Genomic DNA, 22,272 nt, shown 5'->3' on the forward strand with positions numbered 1-22,272 from the left:
AAGGTCACTGCCTGACTCTGGTCAGGCCCATGCCTTGCAGGGCACTTGCTCTTCCTCTTTCTCCCTGCTCTGTTTCCAGACAGCCCAGGCTCTCTCCTTGCTCACAGCCATGTGCTGGAGACACCAATGTGCTGCAGCACACATATACCCATACATCTATGAAAATATTTATTGTAATCTGCATTTCCTATTTTTGTCATGCTGGTTCATTTATCCTGGGAAATTTGCCTGTGCCTCCATCTCCCACCACACTGTTTTCCAGAGTTCTGTGGGGGGGGTTGCCTAGCACAGCCATGTCTGTCTATACAACCCTCCAAAGATACCAGCAGTGCCAGCCCCATGGACAGCTGCAGTGCCTGGGCTCTCCATAGGGATTTCCAGTGCACTGGACTCTCGACCTCCTTTTTCTCCACCTGTATCTTTGATCTAGACTGGGATTTTTAGATGCTGAGAGAGCAGGGAGCGCAGTCAGTTCTGCCAAGGTGGGGCTGGGAGAGGTAATCTCCCTTTGGTAAACACAAATTAACACACAGGATATCCCTGTACACTCCAGCACAGACTCCTTTCTCCAGCAAGTCATTTTAAGCAGTTACTGTAACTTCTTTTTCCCCTAGCATTACACAGCAAATCCTGGTCCTGAGTGATGATTCAGCTGCCTGGTTTGCACTCAGCATTCTGAGGCAGCTGCATTTTGCTGTGTCACGGTCTGAGAGAGCCCATGAGCCCCTCTGAGCTGGCCAAGGCCGGTTTTCCCCACGGAAGCTGAGCTGAGCCGCTGGGAGCTGCCTGCCAGAGCCCAGAGTGGAACAGCGCTGCCCACAAGGGACTCAGAGAGCTGACTTGGCATCCCGTGACTGCCTGTGTAACTAGACATTTCTGGCCATAAATCTACTGGCAAAACAGGCTGTTAATGTACAAAAAGGAGAAAATTCCTCACTTCCCTGTTCCACATGGAAACACTGACCCCTCAATAACTTTCTGTTGTTTTTAACCATTCATCTCCCATCTCGTGACTAAGCATTTTCTCAGGGGCTGGGATGTACAGACAGGCTTTTAAGCCCAGCAAGAATTTTTACAAATACCTTGCCCGAGGCTACTTTATTCATCTTTGCTAGAAATCCCCTGGGCAGTTTTGCTGGTGTCCTCACAGTGAGTAGCTCTGGCAGCACCCAGCCACAGCTCCTGGAAGGGCAGGAGACAGCAGGGCTTCTGGCAGGGACAGTGGAGACCACAGCTCTGAGACTTTAGTGATATTCAAGCAGAATTTCCTAGTGACCTGGATGTGGGCTGGCCTCTGATTTCCCATGGCCCTCTGTGCTCTGGGAGCAGTTTGCTCTTTCCACTAAAAGCACTCACCTCCCTCCCCATTCATTGCTCTCAAGTGCCAACTCCCAGAGTTTTCTTTGAGGAAGAGATGGTCCCTCAGAAATCCCTGCTGGCACACTGGCTCCCTCGGTGGCACTGACCTCCCACCCATCATAAAGCAACAGCACAGCAGAAGCAATCCAAGCCCCTGCTGCACAACACGGCGGGGGCCAGAAAGCTCCAGGCCAGCAACTGCAAAGATGATGACACCCCACTTTCAGTTCTCCTTCCATCTTGCTGCAGGGCATTTGGGCCTTTCCAGAGAGCTAGGCTGTCTCACGACTGCTCCATCCCAAGAAACCCAAATCAGAGAGAAATCAGACAGCATAAATCATTTATGGGGCATGGCTTGCTTGTCTCACCTTTGCAAATCTCCTGGCAGAGGTGAGCTGCATCTCTTGTGACTTGCCCAGGGGAAGGTAAAGCCCCAAGAGCCAGAGGAGGTACTGCTCCATGTCCTGGGACAGTATGGTCACAAGCCAGAAAACCTACCTGGAATGGTAGCAACATGACTAGAGACCCTCTCTTTCTTCCCCCAGTCTGACTCAGACCTACCATAAAGGGAAAAGAACTTTGGGATATATCTTCTATAGGGCCTCCAAGCATGCAGCTTCTTGGGAGAAGGCAGGTGGGCACTCTGGGGACAAAATCATTGGCTTGAAAGCACCCATAAAGTCCTTGGGAAGAACTGGGTGCATTGCCAGGGCTGCAGGTGAAAGGAGGGGCAGGGCTGGAGGATTGGATTTTTTTCATGGTATTTCACAAAATGAATAATACACTCTCATAATATAATTCTTATTCTCATGTAATTTCCATATATTCCCTACTTCACTAGAACTAGAGGTTCAATTTGTGCTCCAGCTTCCCCTGTCAGAATAGGACTCACTGATAAATGACAGAAAACAAGAGTTTTAAGGAGTTATGCTAGAGGGAAGCATTCATTTTAGGGCTGTTCCTGTGGCAAACTGTAGTTTCAATGTTTTCAGGAGGGACTGGCCCTGGGGCTGTCTGCTCTACACATGGACTCTGCATTCTCAGGAGATGTTTGGGGCTTTGTCACACTTGCTTTGAAGGTTCAAGACATCCTGATAAATTTATTTTACCTTCCAGAAAAGCAAGCAAGTTGTCTGCAGTGGCATGGGGGTAAGAATGGAACATCAGCTTTTGTCAGCGTGCACTGTTGCTTTAAAAGACAAAAGCAAGACAGGAAAAGTCTGGCTGAGTCAGGATGGAAATGCTGAGTAATCCTTCCTGAACACTGCATGCCAGATGTCTGCTGGAGTAAAAAAAAATAAGTGTGGAAGGATACTCTTTCCAGAAGAACCTTTTAACTTAGAGCCCCCAGCCCTGCTGGGGCTGGTGTGGGTGCAGTGACAGGGAGACAGGCGAGGTGCTGGCTTGGGATGGCAGCACCCACAGAGAGGGCAGCTGCAGAGGGACAGCAGATGCCACAGCCCTTCTCCTTCCACCCAGGCTCTGCCTCCCCACCACCCCCTGCACCACCGTACCAGGGAGGTTCTCACACCCACAGAAGCAGGGGAATGGTGGCTCTAGGTGCCCTGCTTTTTTGGGCTGAGCATAAATGTGTGCTTTTCCAAAGTACACCCAGCCAGTGCATCACCTGCCCCTGCTAGCCCAGCTTCCAGCATAGTTACAGGTGGGAAAGAAGGGCCCAGCATCATCTGCTGGCTGTTTCACTGACCAATTTATAAAAAGAAAAAAAAAAAAACCAACAAAAAAAACCCAGCAGAGAAACACCTACTGGTAGAAGCACCATATCCAACTCCTTTCCCAAATCAGAGGAATTATTTGCCTTTGAAAGTCCCTGCAGATTTCCTCAGTGTCCCTCAAGTCCTGTATGATATCTTTTCAGCTACCCCCAGCCTCCTGGGAATCTAGGAGATGGGTGTGCTATTTTCCTGAATTGCCCTGCACTCTGCTGTGGTGATGACAGGAGCCAGCTGTCAAACGCATCCAATGCCATTGTTTCCATGAGCAGGAGAGCATGGAAGGGCTTTTGCTGTGCATGGGTGCTGGCACACCTGTGCTGGCTCTGTGCAAAGTGACAGGGCAAGGGGGAGCTGCACAAGGGCAGGTCTGGCACCAGCAGGCCAGAGCTGGTGGTGCCTGAGCACAGCCACGGGAGATGGGATGGTTATACCTGAGCTGTGCCCGAGCAGGTGAAGGTCAGGGCTGGATTAGCTCTCCAGGCAGGGGGCAAGGCACACAGACTGGGGTGCAGGGCGAGGAGGCTGCCCTCTGTGCCCCAGGCATCAGCTCTGTAAATCCACCCTCCTTGTCCAACCCTGCCGTGCACAGGACAAGGAGCACCTCTGGCAATACCCGGGCTCTGTCTGCCACGGGCAAGGCACTGAAAGGGTTACAGAGCCAGGCACCCTCAAAAGAGAAGTTTCTGGACGTCCTCTGGTTTTTGCTTAGTAATCAGGATGCATCTGGTGACTTCCTCCTGGTTCCTGGGGGCTGGGGCCAGGAGGGGTGTCAGCGGGCTGGGAGGGAAGTGCTGCTGTGTTGTAAGAAGTTTGTGCTGCTCTGAGGTCAGCGCTCCTGCTCACGTGGCCTGGCACTATAAAGCTGGATTGGGACAGGCTGCCCAGCTCAGAGCCTCACTGTCCTGGGAGCTGGAAGGAAGGAGCAAAGCACCAGCAACAGCAGGGAAGCAGAGGAGTGGAGAAACATGGAAACTTCCCAGTCACACAACTCCGAGAGGTGAGAGCGGGACGGGAGTGAGAGGGAAGTTTTGTCAGAGGAGTGTTGTGTTTCTTGCCTTGCTTTTAGGAATGCTGTTCCTGTTCCTGCTCTGCAGGGAAAGGCATGCTGCTGCCTCCACCTCTGGATGGAGTCTGTCAGTCTTCCTTGCTCGGGACACTGTTTGGAAAGCTGGTGCTCTCTGGGTCTCATCCACATCTTTCGGGAACGCTCTGCTCCTTTTTCTGCCACCCCAGGCTCCCCCTTTTGTCCTAGAGAGCAAAGATCTGTTTTGTCAGAGGAGACAGCACTAATACCTGTTTCACTGTTCTTCCCCAGGATGTCCACAGACCTGTCAGAACTGCTGAAGGAAGCTACCAAGGAGGTGCACGAGCAGGCAGAGAACACACCGTTCATGAGGAACTTCCAGAAGGGGCAGGTGTCACTCCAGGAGTTTAAGGTACTTCAGCAGCATTGCTTGGGGATGGGAATTCCTCACCAGATAGATCAGATGGAGACTGAGAGGGGACTAAAGGGGGCAGGATGGGGCCAGTACAGGTGAGGAGGATAGGGACATGATGTATCAGCATCTCCTATGAAAAACATTAAACTTCTGCACCCTGAGGTGTTACTGGCTCCCCCTGCAGAAGGTGGCAAAGGACTCTGCATATCACAATGGGCAGCCAAGCTGAAACAGGAGAAAAAGGACAGAGGTTGATGGGACTAATGCTATTGCTTTTCTCTTGCTTCATAAATCCCTGCATGTTATTATTGCCACTCATAGTTAATGGAGATAGAACTATGTTCAGATACTTGAGCAGCTGAAATGCCCAAAAGAGGGAGAATTCTGTATTTACAACACTCTAAGCAGCTGCAGCTAGAAATAATGATGGGATGGTGAGAAAGTGAGGATGTGGGATCATTGCTGGCACTGAACTTTGCATTGTCACTTGAGTTATACCACAGCTGAGATCATGAACAATAACTCAAAACCAGACTGAGTTTGAGCAATCTGTGTCTGCTACTAACAAGTAGGAGCCTGTTGCTTTTTTCAAGATAAAAGAGAAACATTTCCACATATTAACCTAACCTGGCTAGATACAATTCCTGGGATCTGAGCCACACAACAAAGCAAAGAACAAAACCAAAACAAACACCTGGGCTAGAAATTCCTGAGAGGCTATAGGAAGTGACACATGGACTTGCAAACAACAGCTACCAATTCAACCTGTGGCTTAATTACTTTGTTGTTGGATTGTTCCTTGGCAAATAAATCCACAGAACTAGGAAAAAGACTGCTTATTTCTGACAGATGGTATTCAGAATACTTAGCCAAGCATAAATTCAATCTCAGGTGCTGACTTCCTGCTGTAAGAAATATGGCATTGGTTAGGCAGTGATCTTTGACACAGGCAAGCTGTAAAAAGACCTTCAGGAATAAAACTTTGTTTCTTAGATGATTTTTACATGCTGACAGTTGAATGAGATGGGACATGGATTTTAAAATTTAACAAGTGTCTAAAAGCCATGTTTCTCATTAAACCACTACCTGCCTCTGAAAACAATCAGCTGAGCTGCATTTTTGCTTAATTTGGAAGGCAATGTTCCCATGTTTTGTTTCTTTTCCGGTAAGCTGGGTAACAGGTTACTGTTTAAAAAACTGTTTTTGTTTACTCTCTTGGCAGACCTATATATCTGGCCTGCTACGTGACCCCCCAGATGGTGGATATTTGTTTCCACAACCAGTCACTGCCCATGTGCTTATCAAAGTCCTATTTTCTGGCACAATGGGGCAAGGTTGAAACAGGAACTCTCTCATTGCAGAACTGACTGCTTTGTGAGAAAGTAAACAGCTTTCTCTCCTGTGAGCAACATAATCCCCCTAACCCAAACCTGACTCAGCTCTACTGCAACACCTTCATCTTTTACCATTTGCTGCTCACAAGGGGTCCCAGGGTAAGGAAGGGGTTGTGTAGGTGTAACAGCCTCTGAAAACAGAATGCCTGGGGAAGGAAAGAACACAGCTATATTGTCTCAGATCACATGGAAAAGTTGGCAGATAGAAGAAAGTATCACATAAGCTGGGAAAAACAACAATAACAATGGTTTCAAAATAGAGGGGAGAACACAGCCTCTCAGCACTCCTTCACAAAGACATCTTTCAGAGGCAGGCTGGGCTTCCAGATCCCTTTTATCTTGTCTCCCTGGGGCAACTGAGGAGGCAACCCCACTTGCAGGCCTAAGTGAGCAGAGTGGTGGTGCCTCAGTTCCCAGGACGGTGGGATGCTGACAGGATGAATATGTTGAACAATAACCAGGGTGTGTCATCATCTCACAAGGCCCCACAAAAGGAAGCCACATTTTGGAGCATTCAAATTTGAACAATGTACCAGAAAGGATACCTTTGGGAATACCCTTTCTATTGACTGAGGGAACGGGAAGAGACCAGGAATGCTTAAACAGGGCTCCAGTTTACATCACATCAAGCTGCCAGACTTTAACTTGAAGGCAAGGCAGTGACTTCAGAGCAAGTAAGACCAATACCTGCTGGAAAGGGCTCACCTGATTGCTATCTCAAGCAGAAGGGAAGGGCTAAACAGTGTCTCCCTGTACCTTGCACTGTTTTCCACGTGGGAAATCTGCAACATCACAGATGTTTGTGACTCATAGTGGGTGTGCCCACGAGTACCTTTATTGTTAGTACAATTTGTCTCACAGACTTGAAAATGACAAAGAGATGCACCTATAGCTCACCCTCTTTCTTCTCTTTTAGCTGGTTACAGCATCCCTGTACTTCATCTACTCTGCTCTGGAGGAAGAGATTGAACGTAACAAGAACAATCCCGTTTATGCCCCTCTGTATTTTCCGGCCGAGCTGCACCGCAAAGCTGCCCTGGAGGAAGACTTGAAGTACTTCTATGGCAGAAACTGGAGGGAAGAGATCCCCTGTCCTGAGGCTACTCAGAAATACGTCGAGAGGCTCCACTACATAGGCAAGAACGAGCCAGAGCTCCTGGTGGCCCATGCCTACACTCGCTATTTGGGAGACCTGTCAGGGGGGCAGGTGCTGAAGAAAATTGCCCAGAAGGCTCTCCAGCTGCCCAGCACTGGGGAAGGGCTGGCTTTCTTCACCTTTGATGGGGTCTCCAATGCCACCAAGTTCAAGCAGCTCTATCGCTCCCGCATGAATGCTCTCGAGATGGACCTTGCCACTAAGAAAAGAGTCACGGAGGAGGCCAAGAAAGCATTCCTGTTAAATATACGGGTGAGTAACAACCAGCCAGCCCTGCCAGCCCACATCCTCTCTCAAACAAGAAAATAGCTACGGGGGAAATACAAGGCCAGTATTTGCACTGGGCAGCTTATGAGAAGTTGCGGATCAGGGTGAGCTGGTCAGAGTTGGATGGCCATGTTCTCCAACCTGGCAGCCAAATAAAACAATGGTCTCTGAAAAGCTCTTCTCCCTCCCTTAGTGTTTGAATCCAGTCTCTTCTATGTGTCACTATTCAGATATGAATGAGGGTTAATACTGTGAGTGGGGATTACTACATAGTATCCTATGCCTCTGTGGTGATGTTACACAGATCCACTGTGCACTCTGACTAGGTGAGAGGCACCTTGCTTTCCTTCCCATCAGAAGGTGGGCAATAGCCTTCTCCTTAGCTGAAAGCTTCAGGGAGAACCTGCAAAGAGAACAAGGAGTTTGAAAGACATCCTCTTGACCTCACAGACAACTTTTGCTCCATGCAAAATGTGCCAGGAGACTTAGACTGAAACCTCGTGTCTTCCTCTAGTTCCTAAAGTGCCTGGGGAAGGGGCAGGGGGTCCAGGGAAAGAACAAGAGGAGGCCACATAATGAGACAGTGTTTCTTGTCCTCAGGTGTTCGAGGCGCTGCAGGAGCTGGTGTCCAAGGGCCAGGAGAATGGTCACCCTGTGCAGCCACAGGCAGAGCTGCTTCGCACGAGGAACGTCAACAAATCACACCAGCACGGTAAGACACTTCCAAGGGCAGGTGCTTCACAGTGCTCCTTCCTTCCCTCCTCCTCCCCTCCTCTGTCCTTGTTTGTAAAAGCCATTGGGAAACAAGCATGAGGTGCTTGCCCCATCTCCAGCCATCAGCAGGCAGTGCAAGGAGAGGCACTGCTGTGTGCAGAACTTCTTCTAGACATGGCAGAGCAAAGATAACACATGTGGGCTCTTCAAAAAGTGTGTCAGGGAGGAAGCTTTACAAAAAGAGACTCCTCTCTCCACCTCTAGGGCTTTAACAAATGTAAGGTTCCTTCACCACAGAGAAAACTGACCTTGAGTTCACAGAAGCAAGGGCATCAATTTTGGGTGCTGCAGATCAGCCGTGGTGCTGTGATGCTGACAGAGGTTCTTCTGGACACAGTCCTATCCAGCAGCCTGTCCTTTTGGACTGTATCTCCCTCTGATCATTTTCCTGCCTCCCAGAAATATTGCTGAAAATGCTGCAGAGAGTGAGCTGGGTTTACAGTGAGCACTGCTCTGGATGGTGGAATGTAATCAGGCCTGTACCTGAGTGAGGAGTGAGCTCAGATGTTTACAGAGCAGAGTAGTTTCCATGAGGACACACAATTCAAATAAAAAATGGCCTACCCATTCTGAAACTAAAATGGAGATTTGTTTTCAGTGCATCCTGGATTGAACCAGAGTTTTTCCATGGCAAAGATGAAAAGCAAACATTACCTTAAGCATCTCTGGATAGTGAGGCTTAAAGCAGCTTCTGTGGGAAAGGCATTAAAAGTTGTCTGTGAAACATTGCCATTCCTTTCCCAATACATGCATACAAGTAAGATTTTCAGAAAAATTTGGTGTTGGAAGAGGAATCCCATCCTGAAGTCGTACTGCAGAAATTGCTTGGAGTGCTGAAGACTGTTCAAGGTCTTTAGATGCTGAACTAATTAAATCAGTAAGAAGTAGGACAGAAAATTCCTTTTAAAATCCTAGCTTCAGTATTTGTCTGTCTTCTGCACATATCAGGGGTTCGATGGAGCTGGGCAGTGCACGTGTAAGCCTGTAAGGAGACAAGGGAAGAGGCTGGTGGTCACCTACAGGCAGAGGGGCTGTGGGCCTTTGTGATTCCCAGGTCAAGTCTGCTGCTTCCCCTCTCCACTGGGAGAGCAGAACCTGCTGCCACTGTTTCTCCCAGCTGGGCTCTGGGCTTTCTCCTTCTTCCCTGGACAAATCCAGCAGGGTGTGCTCTGGCACTGGGGAGAGCAAACACTGCACCTTAGCAGCTTCTTGCCACAAACTCTTCTCACTTGTCTTCATTTGCTTCTTCTCCCAATTTGATGTAGGTGCAGCAGCTGGGAAGGAAAGCGAGAGGACAAAGCTGAGGAGCGCAGACACGACCGGCACGCCCTCCCTGCTGCGGTGGGTCGTGGCGCTCAGCTGCCTCGCCATGACGGTCGCCGTGGGCTTGTTTGCCATGTGAAAAAGCAGGACCTTCACCTTCTCTTTGTGACTTCCCTCACCCTGAACTAATCCACCTTCCCCAGTCCTTGTGAGAGAAATTACCCCTGACTGGGTACTGTGATCTTGGTTCTGCCACTAATACTAGGAGACTTTTCTCCCTGGAAATCAAAGAGTGCTGTAAGGGGGTTCAGGCAAAGTTTCTCCTGTGCTTGGTGTGAGCTCTTCTCAGAGACTAACTTTATCACCAAAAAACAAGGGTGCAAAAGGCTAAAAGCAATGGCCATGAATTGTCATTGCTTTACAGAGTGCCTACAAAAACCCTACAGGATCAGAAACACAGCTTTGGCATCTGTCTTTCCTCAGAAAGATGGAGTTCCTCGGAGCTCTGTTTGCTCAGATTTTTTTATACTGCTAGATAATACTGTGATCACTTTCTCTGTGGAGCCACATGCTCCCATGGGTTCATTTTACATGACATTAGTAGGTCTTTTTTATTTCTTTTTCCCATTATTTTTGTCTTTGAAAAACAAAAGACAGTTGTTGGGCATATAGTGTCATTCTTGTCTGGTTGTATAATTTATACACATAATAAATTTCAATGTAAAGTCTTTGAGCCTGGTGTTTCCTATTATTAAAGCCTTACCTGGGGAAAAAGGAGGTGTCTTTCTTCCTCCTGGCTTTATGTCTTTTGGAGCTGCTGCCTGCACAGACACAACAATAGACAGAAGTGGGAGCCAGACTCTGCTCCCACTCAGTGCTAACAATAACCTGTTCTAAGCTGGGGCAGGTTCCTTCAGCTCCTACACATTGCTCTCTCTATTTCTAGAAACAGCACGAAATTCAGTGAGCGTGCAGAGTATTTATAGGGGGTGGAAGTGGCACATAAGAGCTGGTTGCTATTCTGTCACAAGCAAAATGTGATGGGACCCTCAGCTGGTTGAAACCAGGAAGCTTTCCCTGAGCTGCCAGCAAAGGGCTGCATTGCCTCTGCAACAGCTTCAGCTGGAATCAGAATTGCCACGTGTGTTTTCACCTCCCAAAAGTTAAAGGCATCCCAGGTTTTGGTCAAGGTGGCTGAAAGGGAGGCATCAAGCACACAACCACTGCCCTCACCCTCACTCCCAGGACTTGGCACACAGGTGGCCTTGCTAAAGGCACTCCAAACACACAGCACTGCTGGAGCAGCCCATGCACACAGCTTGCTTTCCTTGCCTTTTGCTGAGGCACATCTGGAGGGCTGGGTTTGTGTGCAGCCACAGGCCCTGCCTGCTCCAGGAGCTCTCCCAGAACAGGAGAGGCTGCAGTTGGGTATGGCACTGCAGGTACTGACAAAAGTGCTCTGTTATCACCCAGAAAGCCTCTGTGATCAACCTGTCTCCGTGATGTGCCTGTTCTGGCTGTGACCTTAATCCCAAAGAAACATGTTCCTACTGATCTGTTTTAATGATCAGCACTGAACCTGCTCAAAGAACAAGAATCAGAAGGCAGGTCCTGCTGAGAATGAGCAGTGGGAAAACAGGACTGTTATCATTCTCAGGCTCTTTTCTACTCTGCATCCCTTCCCCAACCCCCTTTAACAGTTCTCTCTTTGGATCCACCTGCCAGAAAAAATAGTTAATTCTTGAAAAAGATAGTCGGGTGTTTGAAGAGCAGGAATATTGCTTGATAGCTATTTAAATACAAGAACTTGTTCATTCAGATTTGAACTAAGTTCTACCTATTGAGCCACTCTAAACCATCCCAACTAAACCATTTTGTTCATTCAAACATGACCAGGAAGCTCAGATCCCAAAGAGACAAACAAATGTCCATGAGCTCAGAAACACACTGCACCACACTCAGCCCCTCTCCTCTCCTCAGAGAGCCTGACTGCAACCTCAAAGCTGGAAAATATGGGTTCTGACAGGTATCATACCCTCCCTGCTCATGCCAGGAGAGAGACGGTGCTTTGGGTATCTCACAGCCATTGCTGTCACACATAGAAGATTCCAGACTGAGCCTCAAGTCCGCAGAAATGGAGACCAAGGCTTTGTTTGTACCTGTCTATGATCTGTATGAGTACACCTGGTTTCTGTACAGCAATGACACCCTCTTCATTTCCCGCGGGCTGCAGCTGAACCCTCCCTTGCCACGCACTCCCAGCTCGCTCTGCATTAGGGCGCGCTTTACCACGCTTCGGGGCCAAACTGCGCATCCAGCGACCTGCCAGCCTTCCCCCCAAGTTCACAAACAGCCAGGAGGAAGGCATCCCGGAGGACTCGTGTCCTGCGGCCCTGAAGCACTGAGGGGCCCCGGCTATCCCAGGAGCCTGAGGAGTGATTAATCCACTGTATTCCCGCACCGCCCGCGATGGTATCGCCCGCTCCCCCCCCGTGCCCCGCCGCAATGGTGCGGCCCGCCCGCCATTTCGCTTCCCCCCGCCCTTCGCTCCCAGATTTCGCGCCACACCGCTGGGGGCGGGCAGGGGGCGGAGCGCCCCGGCCAATCAGCGGCGGCAGGGGCGCCGCGCGCTCCTTCTCGGGGCGGGGGCGAGGGGGCGGCTGCGGCCCAATCAGCGGCGGCGCGCGGCGGGCGGGCCAATCGCAGCGCGCGGCGGCGGAGGCAGCGCGCGCTCCCTGCCCCGGTTTGGTTTCCGCCGCGCGCCGCTTTTGCCGCGAAAAAGTTGGGAGCGGGTTCCGGTGGGGAGCGAGGTACGGAGCGGCGGGGGGTCGGGGTCGGGGTCGGAGTCGGAGTCGGGGTCGGGATCGGGGTGGGATCGGGGTCTGGTTGTCCCTGGGGCATTGCGGGGAAAGAGCGCGGCCCGTGCGTGGGGCGCGGCGCGGGGCACTCGGCTGGGGCGATCCCGCGGGGCACTGGGTGCGGGCGGGGGAAGGAGGCGGCCGGGGCTGAGCCAGCGCTCCCGCCCCGCAGCGGAGCAGCGGCCGCGATGTCCGGCTTCGACGACCCCGGGATTTACTACAGCGACAGTTTCGGGGGAGACGCGTCCGTGGACGAGGGGCAGGTTCGGAAGTCGCAGCTGCAGAAGCGGTTCAAGGAGTTCCTGCGGCAGTACCGGGTGGGCACGGACCGGACGGGCTTCACTTTCAAATACAGGTGCTGCTGTGGCCCCTTTTCTCCTTCTGAGCCTTGCCCATCCCCATCTGCACATCCAGTCCGCTCTTAACCTCCCTCCTGCAGTGCACACCCCACAAACACAGTAGCCACTCTGTCTCTTCTCGTCGGCCATAAAAAGCTCAGTATTAAGAGGTGTTTGTGTTTAACGTGACAGAAAAGCAGAGGTCCGGTGTTGTCACAAATTTTTAGGCAGCCAGCCAGTGGAAAAGATAGCAATAGAGGGATCCACACTGCCAGGCTTGCACTTAGTTCTGAGATTCAAGGTCTGTGTTTGAAGTTGTAGTGCTCTCTGGTTTGGAGAATTTTCTGTGTCTATTAAATCAGTGCACCACTCTGCACGTATGCCTTCCAACTCTGTGAAGTTCCTTTGGCCACCTTTTGCTTATGCAGTTTGGAGAGACAGCTCAACACGTTGAGAAAACATAGAGATACATCATAATCAGGGTTAGAACGGGCTTTTGCCTCTGAATTTCATTAATCCTGGCATTTGTAAGGAAAATGTTGTCTGTTCTGTTATTACTGCCTTTGCTTTAAACCACATCTTATGTATAGTAATTATTATCCTACATGCAGGTTTTTTCTCCCTGTTTATCTGGTCATGTAACTCCAGTAAATACTTCACATTGCCACTGCAGCACTGGTGTCCCTCGTCTTGTGTCACCTTTCAAAGTGGGCTTGGGTGAAAAGTTGCCCAGCTTCCCCTGTGCTTCTCCTGGAAATCACCTGATTTTCCCTGCTTGCTTTCCAAACCAAGGACTCCCAGCAGAGCCTGCCTTTTCTGATCCCTGCAAACCTTTGCTGTTTCCTGCCTTACAGGGATGAGCTCAAGCGGCATTACAACCTGGGGCAGTACTGGGTGGAGGTGGAGATGGAAGACTTGGCCAGCTTTGATGAAGATCTCGCAGACTATTTGTACAAGCAGCCAACAGAGCACCTGCAGCTGGTAAGGATGGGGGTTGGCAACCCAAAATATTGTCACGAGAGCAGCTCTGATGTTCTGCTGTAACAGACCCACTGATAGCTAGCCCATTGCTCCCTCTCTAGTTGGAAGAAGCAGCAAAAGAAGTTGCAGATGAGGTCACTCGTCCTCGTCCCTCAGGGGAGGAGACTCTCCAGGACATCCAAGTGATGCTGAGGTCGGATGCCAACGCGGCCAACATCCGCAGCCTGAAGGTGAGTGAAGCATGTGGTGTGATTGCACGGGAGCTTTGGGGATCTGGTCTCATGGCTCAGGACAGGTTGTTGCCATTTGTTTGAGGGTTCCCAGGGAGTCCCTGGGGGCCCCCTAAGCTGTAAATTCCCTGATAGCAGCAGGCAGGCAAGGAGACTCCACGCAGCTTCTGAGGGGGCTAATTAGGTGAGGGTTTATTGGGGGTCCCACCCCCAGGAGCAGCAAGGTTTCTGAGGGAGAAGGGGGAAAGGGGAAGAGTGGAGGCGCCTAGGTAGAAAAGGGCCAAGAGAGAGCAAAGGGCCAAGAGAGATCCTCGTCTCCCTCACACAGTTTTACAGGGAGATTCAAAGTGAGCACGGAATAAGCCTTGGGCCAATGGGATTACAGATACATGCTACTTCAGGGGAGGATCACAGGCTTGGAATAAACTGTACATTTTCGAGGGGTGAGACAGAGCATACCATTTAAATAAAATGTAACACCACAACAGGTCACTCACTAATTTACAAGCAGTGTTACTCTGCAGCTCAAATCTGACTGCAGAGGGCTGTTATTGCTGGTTCCTGCTGCAGGGACGTTATTGCTGTTGGTGCTCTGTACAGAGTGTGCTGTCCTTTGCTCTCATGCTTTGTAGTTTCCTATCCATCTTCCACTGATGCTTTTCTCACCTTCCCTTCGCTTTTGCCTTTTCAGTCTGACCAGATGTCCCACCTTGTGAAGATCCCTGGGATTGTAATTGCAGCAACCCCTGTGAGAGCCAAGGCCACCAGAATCACCATCCAGTGCCGCAGCTGCCGCAACACCATCAGCAACATCGCCGTGCGCCCGGGCCTGGAGGGCTACGCCCTGCCCAGGAAGTGCAACACGTAAGGACCAACAGGCTGGAGGGCCAGAAAAGACTGCATTCCCTCTTCCTGCTCCTGCTGCGTCCCATGCATTGCAGAATCCCTGTTCCACAAGGCAGCAGGATCTGCATGGCTCTGCCTGCACCCTTTGTGCTGCCCCTGGGCCAGTGTGCAGTTCTGGCTGGCAAGTTCTAGCTGTCCCTCTGTGGGCGTGCTGCTTGTGACGCTGCACAGTCAGTGCTGCATGCAGCGTTGAGTGACCGTGTCCAGGGAGTTCTTCTTATTCATAGGGAGTTTCGCCTGTTGTGCCTAAAGGTTCATTCCTGTCCCCAGCTGTCCCATAATGCTAAGTTGCTCTCCTCTTTTCCAAACCAACTCCTTGCTTCCACATTCCCACTCCTGAGGGGGCTGTTTTGTGTTACCTTCCTTAGGGATGCTTTTCTGCTGGCCTTTTTATCCTGCTTTACAGCTCCTGGTGCCTCTGAGAACTGTGAGCATTAGACTGCCATTGTGCTGCAGCTCTCGAGGCAACCTGTCCTGGTGGGTTGTGTCTTTGGGCTCATACCTGCCAGTATTTATTTTCTGCACCTGAACTCTAATGGAGCTTGAGAGGGGTTTGGGCTAGGGATCATTCCCAATGTGTGTGGTCTGTACAGCACCTCATTCCTGATCCCTGACTGCATGAGTGCATCTGCTCTCTGGTGTTGCCCTACCTGAAAGCCCTGCATGGAGTCAAGCATCAGTTGTGCCACTCTGAGACAGCAGCAGGACATGGAGCTGCTCTTAGTCTCAGAGAACTTGTAATCTAGCTAGGCAGATATGGCTTGAGAGACTGGAAGGTGGATGTCAGCCTTGTCACATTGCTAATTGCTTTCTCACCAGAAACCACTTAACATTTGCTTCGTGCATGAGGTTGTAAAGAAAAACGCCCTGCCGTGTCACTGAGTCTGTGCTGCTACCCTCTGTGTAATTAATGAATTAGAGCTAGCAGAGGAGGGGTGGGAGGCAGGGAGAGTGCTCAGACAAGTGTCACCCTGCCTCTGGCTTGTTCTCATGTACATATTTGGCACTTGTAGAAGACAAGACAGAGGGCTTGCTGGCCTTTGGTCTGGCCCCATGTGTCTGCCCTTAGCTGCTGATGTGGCACTGCTTGGAAGGGCAGCTGTCCCTTGCTGTCGCTGCTGTCCCCTCCACAGGTGCTGCTCCAAGGGGCGGCTCCTCAGTGCTAACAGCCTCCCCTGACTGATCTCTCTGCACAGAGAACAAGCTGGCCGCCCAAGGTGCCCTCTGGACCCTTACTTTATCATGCCAGATAAGTGCAAGTGCGTGGATTTCCAGGTCCTGAAACTGCAGGAGTCTCCAGATGCCGTGCCACACGGGGAGATGCCCCGGCACTTGCAGCTCTACTGTGACAGGTACTGGCACAGCCCTCCCACCCTGCCCCTGCTGGCTGGCGCTGCTGCCATCCTTTCCCACCACCATCCTCTGCCTGTCTCCTCTTAGGTACCTGTGTGACAAAGTTGTCCCAGGGAACAGAGTCACTATCATGGGGATCTACTCCATCAAGAAATCTGCACAGGGCAAGAACAAAAGCCATTACAATGTGGGGGTGGGCATCCGGAGCGCTTACATCCGTGTGGTGGGCATCCAGGTGGACACGGAGGGCTCAGGTGAGGGCTGCTTTTGGTGTGCATTTGGTCTGTGTTGGTAGCCTGGTGTTGGGAGACACTTCCCACCCTGTTCCTGAACAAGGAAGTGATCCCTCAGCAAGAGCTGTTTGAAATCACAGCCTTCATCCTTCTCTGCTGTTAATGTAGCAGAAGGTTCAAGCCATTCCAGGGTCTGACTTGTCCTGGGCTCTCTTTTGAGAGCTGTTAATGTAGCAGAGGGTTCAAGCCATTCCAGGGTCTGACTTGTCCTGGGCTCTCTGGGAAAAAGTAAGGCTTTTTCCCAGTCATATTAAATGAGGAGGTCTCAGCCTGGGTCCTCCAGGGCTAAACCATCCCTGAGGATCCCAGCTGAAGTCCCTGGTTAAGACTGTATTTAAAATGTGGTCCTGACTGTAATTCTCCCTCTGGTTCCTGCAGAGCTGCTTTGCCCAAGATCCTTGCTTTTTCTTATCAGCCTCTGAGGACACAGCAGCCTGCCTTGCTGGGTTAGCAGATGCTTGCCCTCTCCACCCTTCCTACCTGGTGGCACTTGGCATGATTTTCAAGAGGGGATTTTGGTTGTAGTGTGTGTGGGGGGAATGATACAGTTTCCTCTAAGACCTCTATTTGTTCACTGTTGCATCATTCCCCTCATCCCTGTACAGGACATGGCTTCAGTGGCTCGGTGACCCCTCAAGAAGAGGAGGAACTTCGTCGCCTTGCTGCCATGCCCAACATCTACGAGACCATTGCCAAGAGCATCGCACCCTCCATCTACGGCAGCACTGACATCAAGAAGGCCATCGCCTGCCTCTTGTTTGGGGGCTCCCGCAAGAGGTGGGGAAGAGTCAGCCCTGGTTTCCAAAGTCAGTGTTTTGTTATCAAAATAAACGCTCACCATCTCTCTTCCCTCTCTTCTCCCAACCCCATCGCTCCAGGCTCCCGGATGGCCTGACCCGCAGAGGGGACATCAACTTGCTGATGCTGGGGGACCCTGGCACGGCCAAATCCCAGCTGCTGAAGTTTGTTGAGAAGTGTTCACCCATTGGGGTACGTGCCTTGAGGTGCCCACTTGTAGTGCACCCCTTTTCTCTCTTCTGCTCCTTGTCTAGCCCCAGAGACAAGACCGTGGTCATGGCAGACACCTGCTTGTGCATCCACAGGCAGACTTGCTGGCAGAGGCACGAACTGCCATTTCCAGTACTAGCCTAGAAGGGATGGGCAGTGAGGGAGGGAAGGTGAAGAAGGTCATGCCTTTTATTATGCTGTGAGCCAGGCTGTTAGCATATGTCCAAAGACGTGCCTGGTGCTGCTGTTTATTGTTGAGACTTGATCAGCAGAGGGGCTGGCTGGTCAGGACAAATTAAGTTGACTGCATCTCAGGCACGGACCTCCAGCTTGAGCCCAGGCATAGAATTATGTTTTCAGCTGTGTTTTTTTGTAGTCTCTATTAAACTCAGCCTCTGACTGTATTGTTCCCTCCAGGGGCAAACAAAGCTAATGCAGCAGCCCACCAAACAATGAATCACTCCCTCTTCTGTACTTAATATCTGTGTTTGTGTCTGCATGCCCTCCGGTGTGTCACAGCTGCTTCGTCTGAGGCTTGGGATGAGGCAATAGCCCTGCTCTTCACCCAGCACATCTGCTTTCTACATGTGCTGAGGGCTTTTCTTGGAGGTTCTTCCCTCAGGAGCTCTGGATTTTGTGGTGCCAGGGATGTTTTGTCTCTCAGCTGGAGCAGTGGCCTCCTGGGTGCTGCTGCAGCTGATGTCCTGTCCCTTTCCTTGTTCCACGTGTCACTAGGTGTACACCTCAGGAAAAGGCAGCAGTGCTGCTGGCTTGACAGCCTCAGTGATCCGTGACCCTGTCTCCAGGAATTTCTTCATGGAGGGAGGAGCCATGGTGCTGGCAGACGGAGGAGTGGTGTGCATCGATGAGTTTGACAAGGTACCTGTGGGGCTGCCTGTGGGAGTGGGAAGGAGACCCCTTGGGATGCCAGCCTGTCCCAGCAGAGCCCAGAGCTGCAGGAGGAAGGGCAACTCTGCTGACACTCCCTCACTTCCTTCCAGGGAAGGTCGGGGATGGGGTTGCAAGGAAATTCAGTTGCATCCTGCCTGCTTGGGCAGAGGTCCTCACAGACCTTTATGTGGGGGGTCACTTCAGTAAGTATGTGGCAGAGGTGACTGATGGTGACTTTTTCTCCTTGCCTGGTTTCTCTCACCTGGGATGGGAAGATGCGGGAGGATGACCGTGTGGCCATCCATGAGGCGATGGAGCAGCAGACCATCTCCATTGCCAAGGTGAGCTGTGGATTGAGCATGCTGCCCTGAGGTGGGAATCTGAGAGCCCTGCAACCAGTGGCCACACATCTTTTGCCAGAACTGCCCATTTTAGAGCCCAGGCAGTGGTATTGATGGTTGCTGGTGTCGCTGGTCTGAGAGCAGTCAGCCCTGCCTGGAGGCTTTGGGCAGCCTGAACTTCATGGCTTCTCCTTGCTGCTGGCTGTCAGGCTGCACCTGCAAACCCATGCTTTGTGCCAGAGCTGCCCAGGAGGACTCAGCCCTGTCTGCCCAGTGTTTGTGTCTCAGATCACAAACCTGGGGTGAGGTCTCCTCTGTCTCCGCCCTTGATAAGAGGTTTTAAATAAAATTACTCAGTGCTCAAGTCTCAGCTGAAGCCAGTCCCCTTTCAGAAGGACATGTGGGTCCTGTCCCACCATTACAGAGCAACTGGGTGCTACTTATGGGGCTTTATTTAAATGCAAGTGATTACAGTGAGTCCTTGAAAATGGCTTTCAACCTTTCTCTGAATAATGACCTGCTGTGACATGGAGGGGGTCTTGACACCATCCTTTTTTTTTTGCCTTCACCCACAGGCAGGAATCACAACCACACTCAACTCCCGCTGCTCAGTTCTCGCAGCTGCCAACTCCGTCTTTGGGCGCTGGGATGATACCAAGGGCGAGGAGAACATTGATTTTATGCCCACCATCCTGTCCCGATTTGACATGATCTTCATCGTTAAGGATGAGCACAATGAGGAGCGAGACATGGTGCGTGGAGCCGCGGGTGCAGCTGGGACTCAGGGTGCCCCTTTCTTTGGGAGGAGGAGGAGACAGGGCCTTCCTGCTCTCTGACTGCCTTCTGCTTTCCCAGACGCTGGCCAAGCACGTGATGGCCTTACACGTGAGTGCCTTGACGCAGACCCAGGCCGTGGAGGGCGAGATCGAGCTGAACAAGCTGAAGAAGCTCATCTCCTTCTGTCGGACGTGAGTGTCGGGCGTGCCTTTGGCACCCCCAGGCTGCGCAGTGGGAGGCAGTGGTGAGAGGCAAAGCACCCGGCACTCTGGGTGCCCTTTCTCTTAACTCCTGCCTTGGGAAAACGGTGAAAGAGGAGCTCTCAGTGGTGCTGCAGCACCCAGGGAAGGGAGGGGTGCCCGGGGGACCCTCCCCTTGGGCGCTGGCTCCAGCTGGTGTTCCCCTTGCAGGAAGTGTGGCCCTCGGCTGTCAGCAGGGGCGGCGGAGAAGCTGAAGAACCGCTACATCCTGATGCGTAGCGGCACCCGCCAGCACGAGCAGGAGAGCGACCGCCGCTCCAGCATCCCCATCACTGTCCGGTGAGCAGCACCCCCGCCTCGCCCCCAGCACCTCTGGGGCTAGGGCTCTGTTACTGGGCTCATCCAGGAAGGGGCTGTCACAGTGCTGGGCTGTGAGAGTGTGGCCCCGAGCCCTGAAAGTGCTGTGGGGGGAGGCAGGAGGTGCACAGAGTGGGAGAGGTGGGGATGGCTGGAGTTGGGGGGGAGAAAACATCCCTGAAGCTGCAGTAGAAAGCAGGGAATGTCTCTGGTGGCTGCAGGCAGCTGGAGGCCATTGTGCGCATTGCCGAGTCCTTGGCGAAGATGAGGCTCCAGCCCTTTGCCACCGAGACAGACGTGGAGGAGGCCCTGCGGCTCTTCCACGTGTCCACGCTCGATGCGGCCATGTCGGGCAGCCTGTCAGGTGAGGAGGAGATACTCTGTGCTGGGGGTAGGAGAGACATGCTGGACCTGGCTGCTCAGGGCAGGCAGAGACAAACTGCTCCTCTCTCAGTACCTGGCTGTCAGGGGCAGGTGCTGGACCTCCTTCCTGAGCAAAGACAAAGGGATGCTTTGGGCAGCAAGGGGCCATCGTGGGACTGTGCCTCACAGGGAGGGCAAAGGCAGACACTGAGGATCTCCTGTGCTGCCCAGGGAAGGGCTGGTCTGGCCCCTTGTGGTCCCAAGGGCAAAATCTGGTGCTGGACGTGGTTCCCACATTCAGTTCTGTGGTTGGAGCTCCACAGCCTTTTACAGTGGAGTTGTTAGTGGGTTCCCTAAAGTCTGTAAGCTGTGCAGGTGTGGTGGGAGACACAGGAGCTGAGCACTGTGTCCTGGAGAGTGACAGCTGGGCAGCACAGAGAGCTCACTCAGTGTCTCCCTGCAGGGGCAGAAGGCTTCACAACACAGGAGGACCAAGAGATGCTGTCCCGCATTGAGAAGCAGCTCAAGCGCCGCTTCGCCATCGGCTCCCAGGTGTCCGAGCACAGCATCGTCCAGGACTTCATGCGCCAGGTGGGCCAGGGACCCATAGAGGGCTGGGCTCCAGGGAAAACCAGGGACCCCAGGCTGCTGCTGGGGACATGAAACCCCTTCCTCAAGAGCAGACTGGTGAACCTTTTGGTCATGCTTTAGAAGTTGTGTGTAGGGAATGGTGTGCAATGTGATTGCAGAGTTTAAGGAGACTGAGGTAATTTTCTGCGAAACCTCTGAGGGCTGGGGCTGTTTGGGGTCCTACCCTTGAAACCAGAACTGTTGGATTTATGACACTGGCTGCAGTCAGATCTGAAATAAGGAAAGCATCAGTGTCTTGGGCTATTGGGCTTGCTCCTTTTAGAGAGTCCTAGCCAGGCTTTGGCAGAGGTTGCAGGTTCCTGCTGAGCTCCTGTTAGCTATTCCATGCTGGCTCATGTTCCCCCACTCTCCCCCTTTGCAGAAGTACCCAGAACACGCCATCTACAAGGTGCTGCAGCTGATGATGCGGCGGGGGGAGATCCAGCACCGCATGCAGCGCAAGGTCCTGTACCGCATCAAGTGACCTCCCTGTCCCAGGCTCCAGGAGGGAACTGCTGCTGCTGACACTGCCCAGGAGCAGGCAGAGTGCCCCTGGGAGCTGGGGCCTGCTCCTGAAAGAAGCTTTTCCTTGGGGAGCCCAAAAGTCCCAGGCCTCCATCTTGAACCAGGGTTTGTGGTGGTCAAGGTGTCCCTTGTGTGCTCTGTTGCTGTGTCATGTCCATGTTTCTTTGAACTTTAAAAGCTTTTAGTTTGTATTAAAATAAAACTTGATATTGGTAGCTTGGGGTCTTTGCCCGTGAGGGGCAGAGGGGATGGATCCCTTTCCTCCTTTGAAGGGGGTGCAGGATTTTGGATAGAAAGGTGTCCCTCCTGCCTGCCCTCCCTTATGCACTTACTCTCACTCAGGCTCCAGCCTCATGGGTAGCACCAGCAGCCCTGAAGCCAGAAACTCATTTCTCACTCAGGGTTTGTCTATTAAGGCATGAAGCCTGTTGGCACAAGCTGTCCAGTTGGGCTCAGCAGTGCAGGAGGCACTTTACCACTCCCTGTGTGCAGTCTGCTCTTTGCTAATCCCTCTTTGCTTTATTCCAGGGCTGCAGCAGGGACACCCTTTACCCTGCAGTGTTAAAGGGCTGTGTGAAAGTCTTGCTTGAGGCATGGGCAGAGTTCCCTGCTTGCTCCAGTGAGGATGGAGATGAAGGATAAATCCCCACGAGCTGTGTGCTGTCCTCCAAGTAGTCCCTGCCACCTCCTCCTTTATGCCAGTGGCCTTGGGGAAGATTGTCCCACACACCAGGAGCCTCTCCTGGACACTGCCCCAGGGTGTCCTTGTGCAGCTACTCACCCTTCTGCATTTGCAGCACAACCTTGCACTTAAAAACTTGGCAGATTTTAGT

The 22,272-nt window shown here is 52.0% G+C and overlaps 2 protein-coding genes across 3 annotated transcripts; both read left to right on the top strand.

Annotated features, from left to right (window-relative positions):
• Nucleotides 1-3,938: 3,938 nt before the first annotated feature.
• Nucleotides 3,939-10,116, top strand: HMOX1 (heme oxygenase 1). 2 transcript variants are annotated; one of them, XM_054631350.2, is made up of 5 exons: nucleotides 3,939-4,092; nucleotides 4,411-4,531; nucleotides 6,845-7,336; nucleotides 7,952-8,063; nucleotides 9,391-10,116. In XM_054631350.2, the coding sequence occupies exons 1-5, from the start codon at nucleotides 4,061-4,063 to the stop codon at nucleotides 9,525-9,527; spliced, it is 894 nt and encodes a 297-aa protein (XP_054487325.1). In that variant the 5' UTR covers nucleotides 3,939-4,060; the 3' UTR covers nucleotides 9,528-10,116. The 2 variants fall into 2 exon arrangements, with proteins under 2 accessions (XP_054487325.1, XP_054487324.1); XM_054631349.2 differs by lacking the exon at nucleotides 3,939-4,092 and having other exon boundaries at nucleotides 4,220-4,531.
• A 1,970-nt stretch (nucleotides 10,117-12,086) lies between these two features.
• Nucleotides 12,087-21,654, top strand: MCM5 (minichromosome maintenance complex component 5). Its single transcript, XM_054632027.2, has 17 exons — nucleotides 12,087-12,198; nucleotides 12,419-12,601; nucleotides 13,439-13,565; nucleotides 13,667-13,795; nucleotides 14,487-14,659; nucleotides 15,898-16,053; nucleotides 16,142-16,308; nucleotides 16,953-17,124; nucleotides 17,226-17,337; nucleotides 18,091-18,234; nucleotides 18,522-18,587; nucleotides 19,163-19,339; nucleotides 19,443-19,555; nucleotides 19,775-19,903; nucleotides 20,143-20,285; nucleotides 20,748-20,875; nucleotides 21,297-21,654. The coding sequence occupies exons 2-17, from the start codon at nucleotides 12,435-12,437 to the stop codon at nucleotides 21,396-21,398; spliced, it is 2,205 nt and encodes a 734-aa protein (XP_054488002.1). The 5' UTR covers nucleotides 12,087-12,198; nucleotides 12,419-12,434; the 3' UTR covers nucleotides 21,399-21,654.
• Nucleotides 21,655-22,272: the final 618 nt, after the last annotated feature.

Source organism: Agelaius phoeniceus, chromosome 5, assembly GCF_051311805.1.
Source record: "Agelaius phoeniceus isolate bAgePho1 chromosome 5, bAgePho1.hap1, whole genome shotgun sequence".
Classification (NCBI taxonomy): Eukaryota; Metazoa; Chordata; class Aves; order Passeriformes; family Icteridae; genus Agelaius; species Agelaius phoeniceus.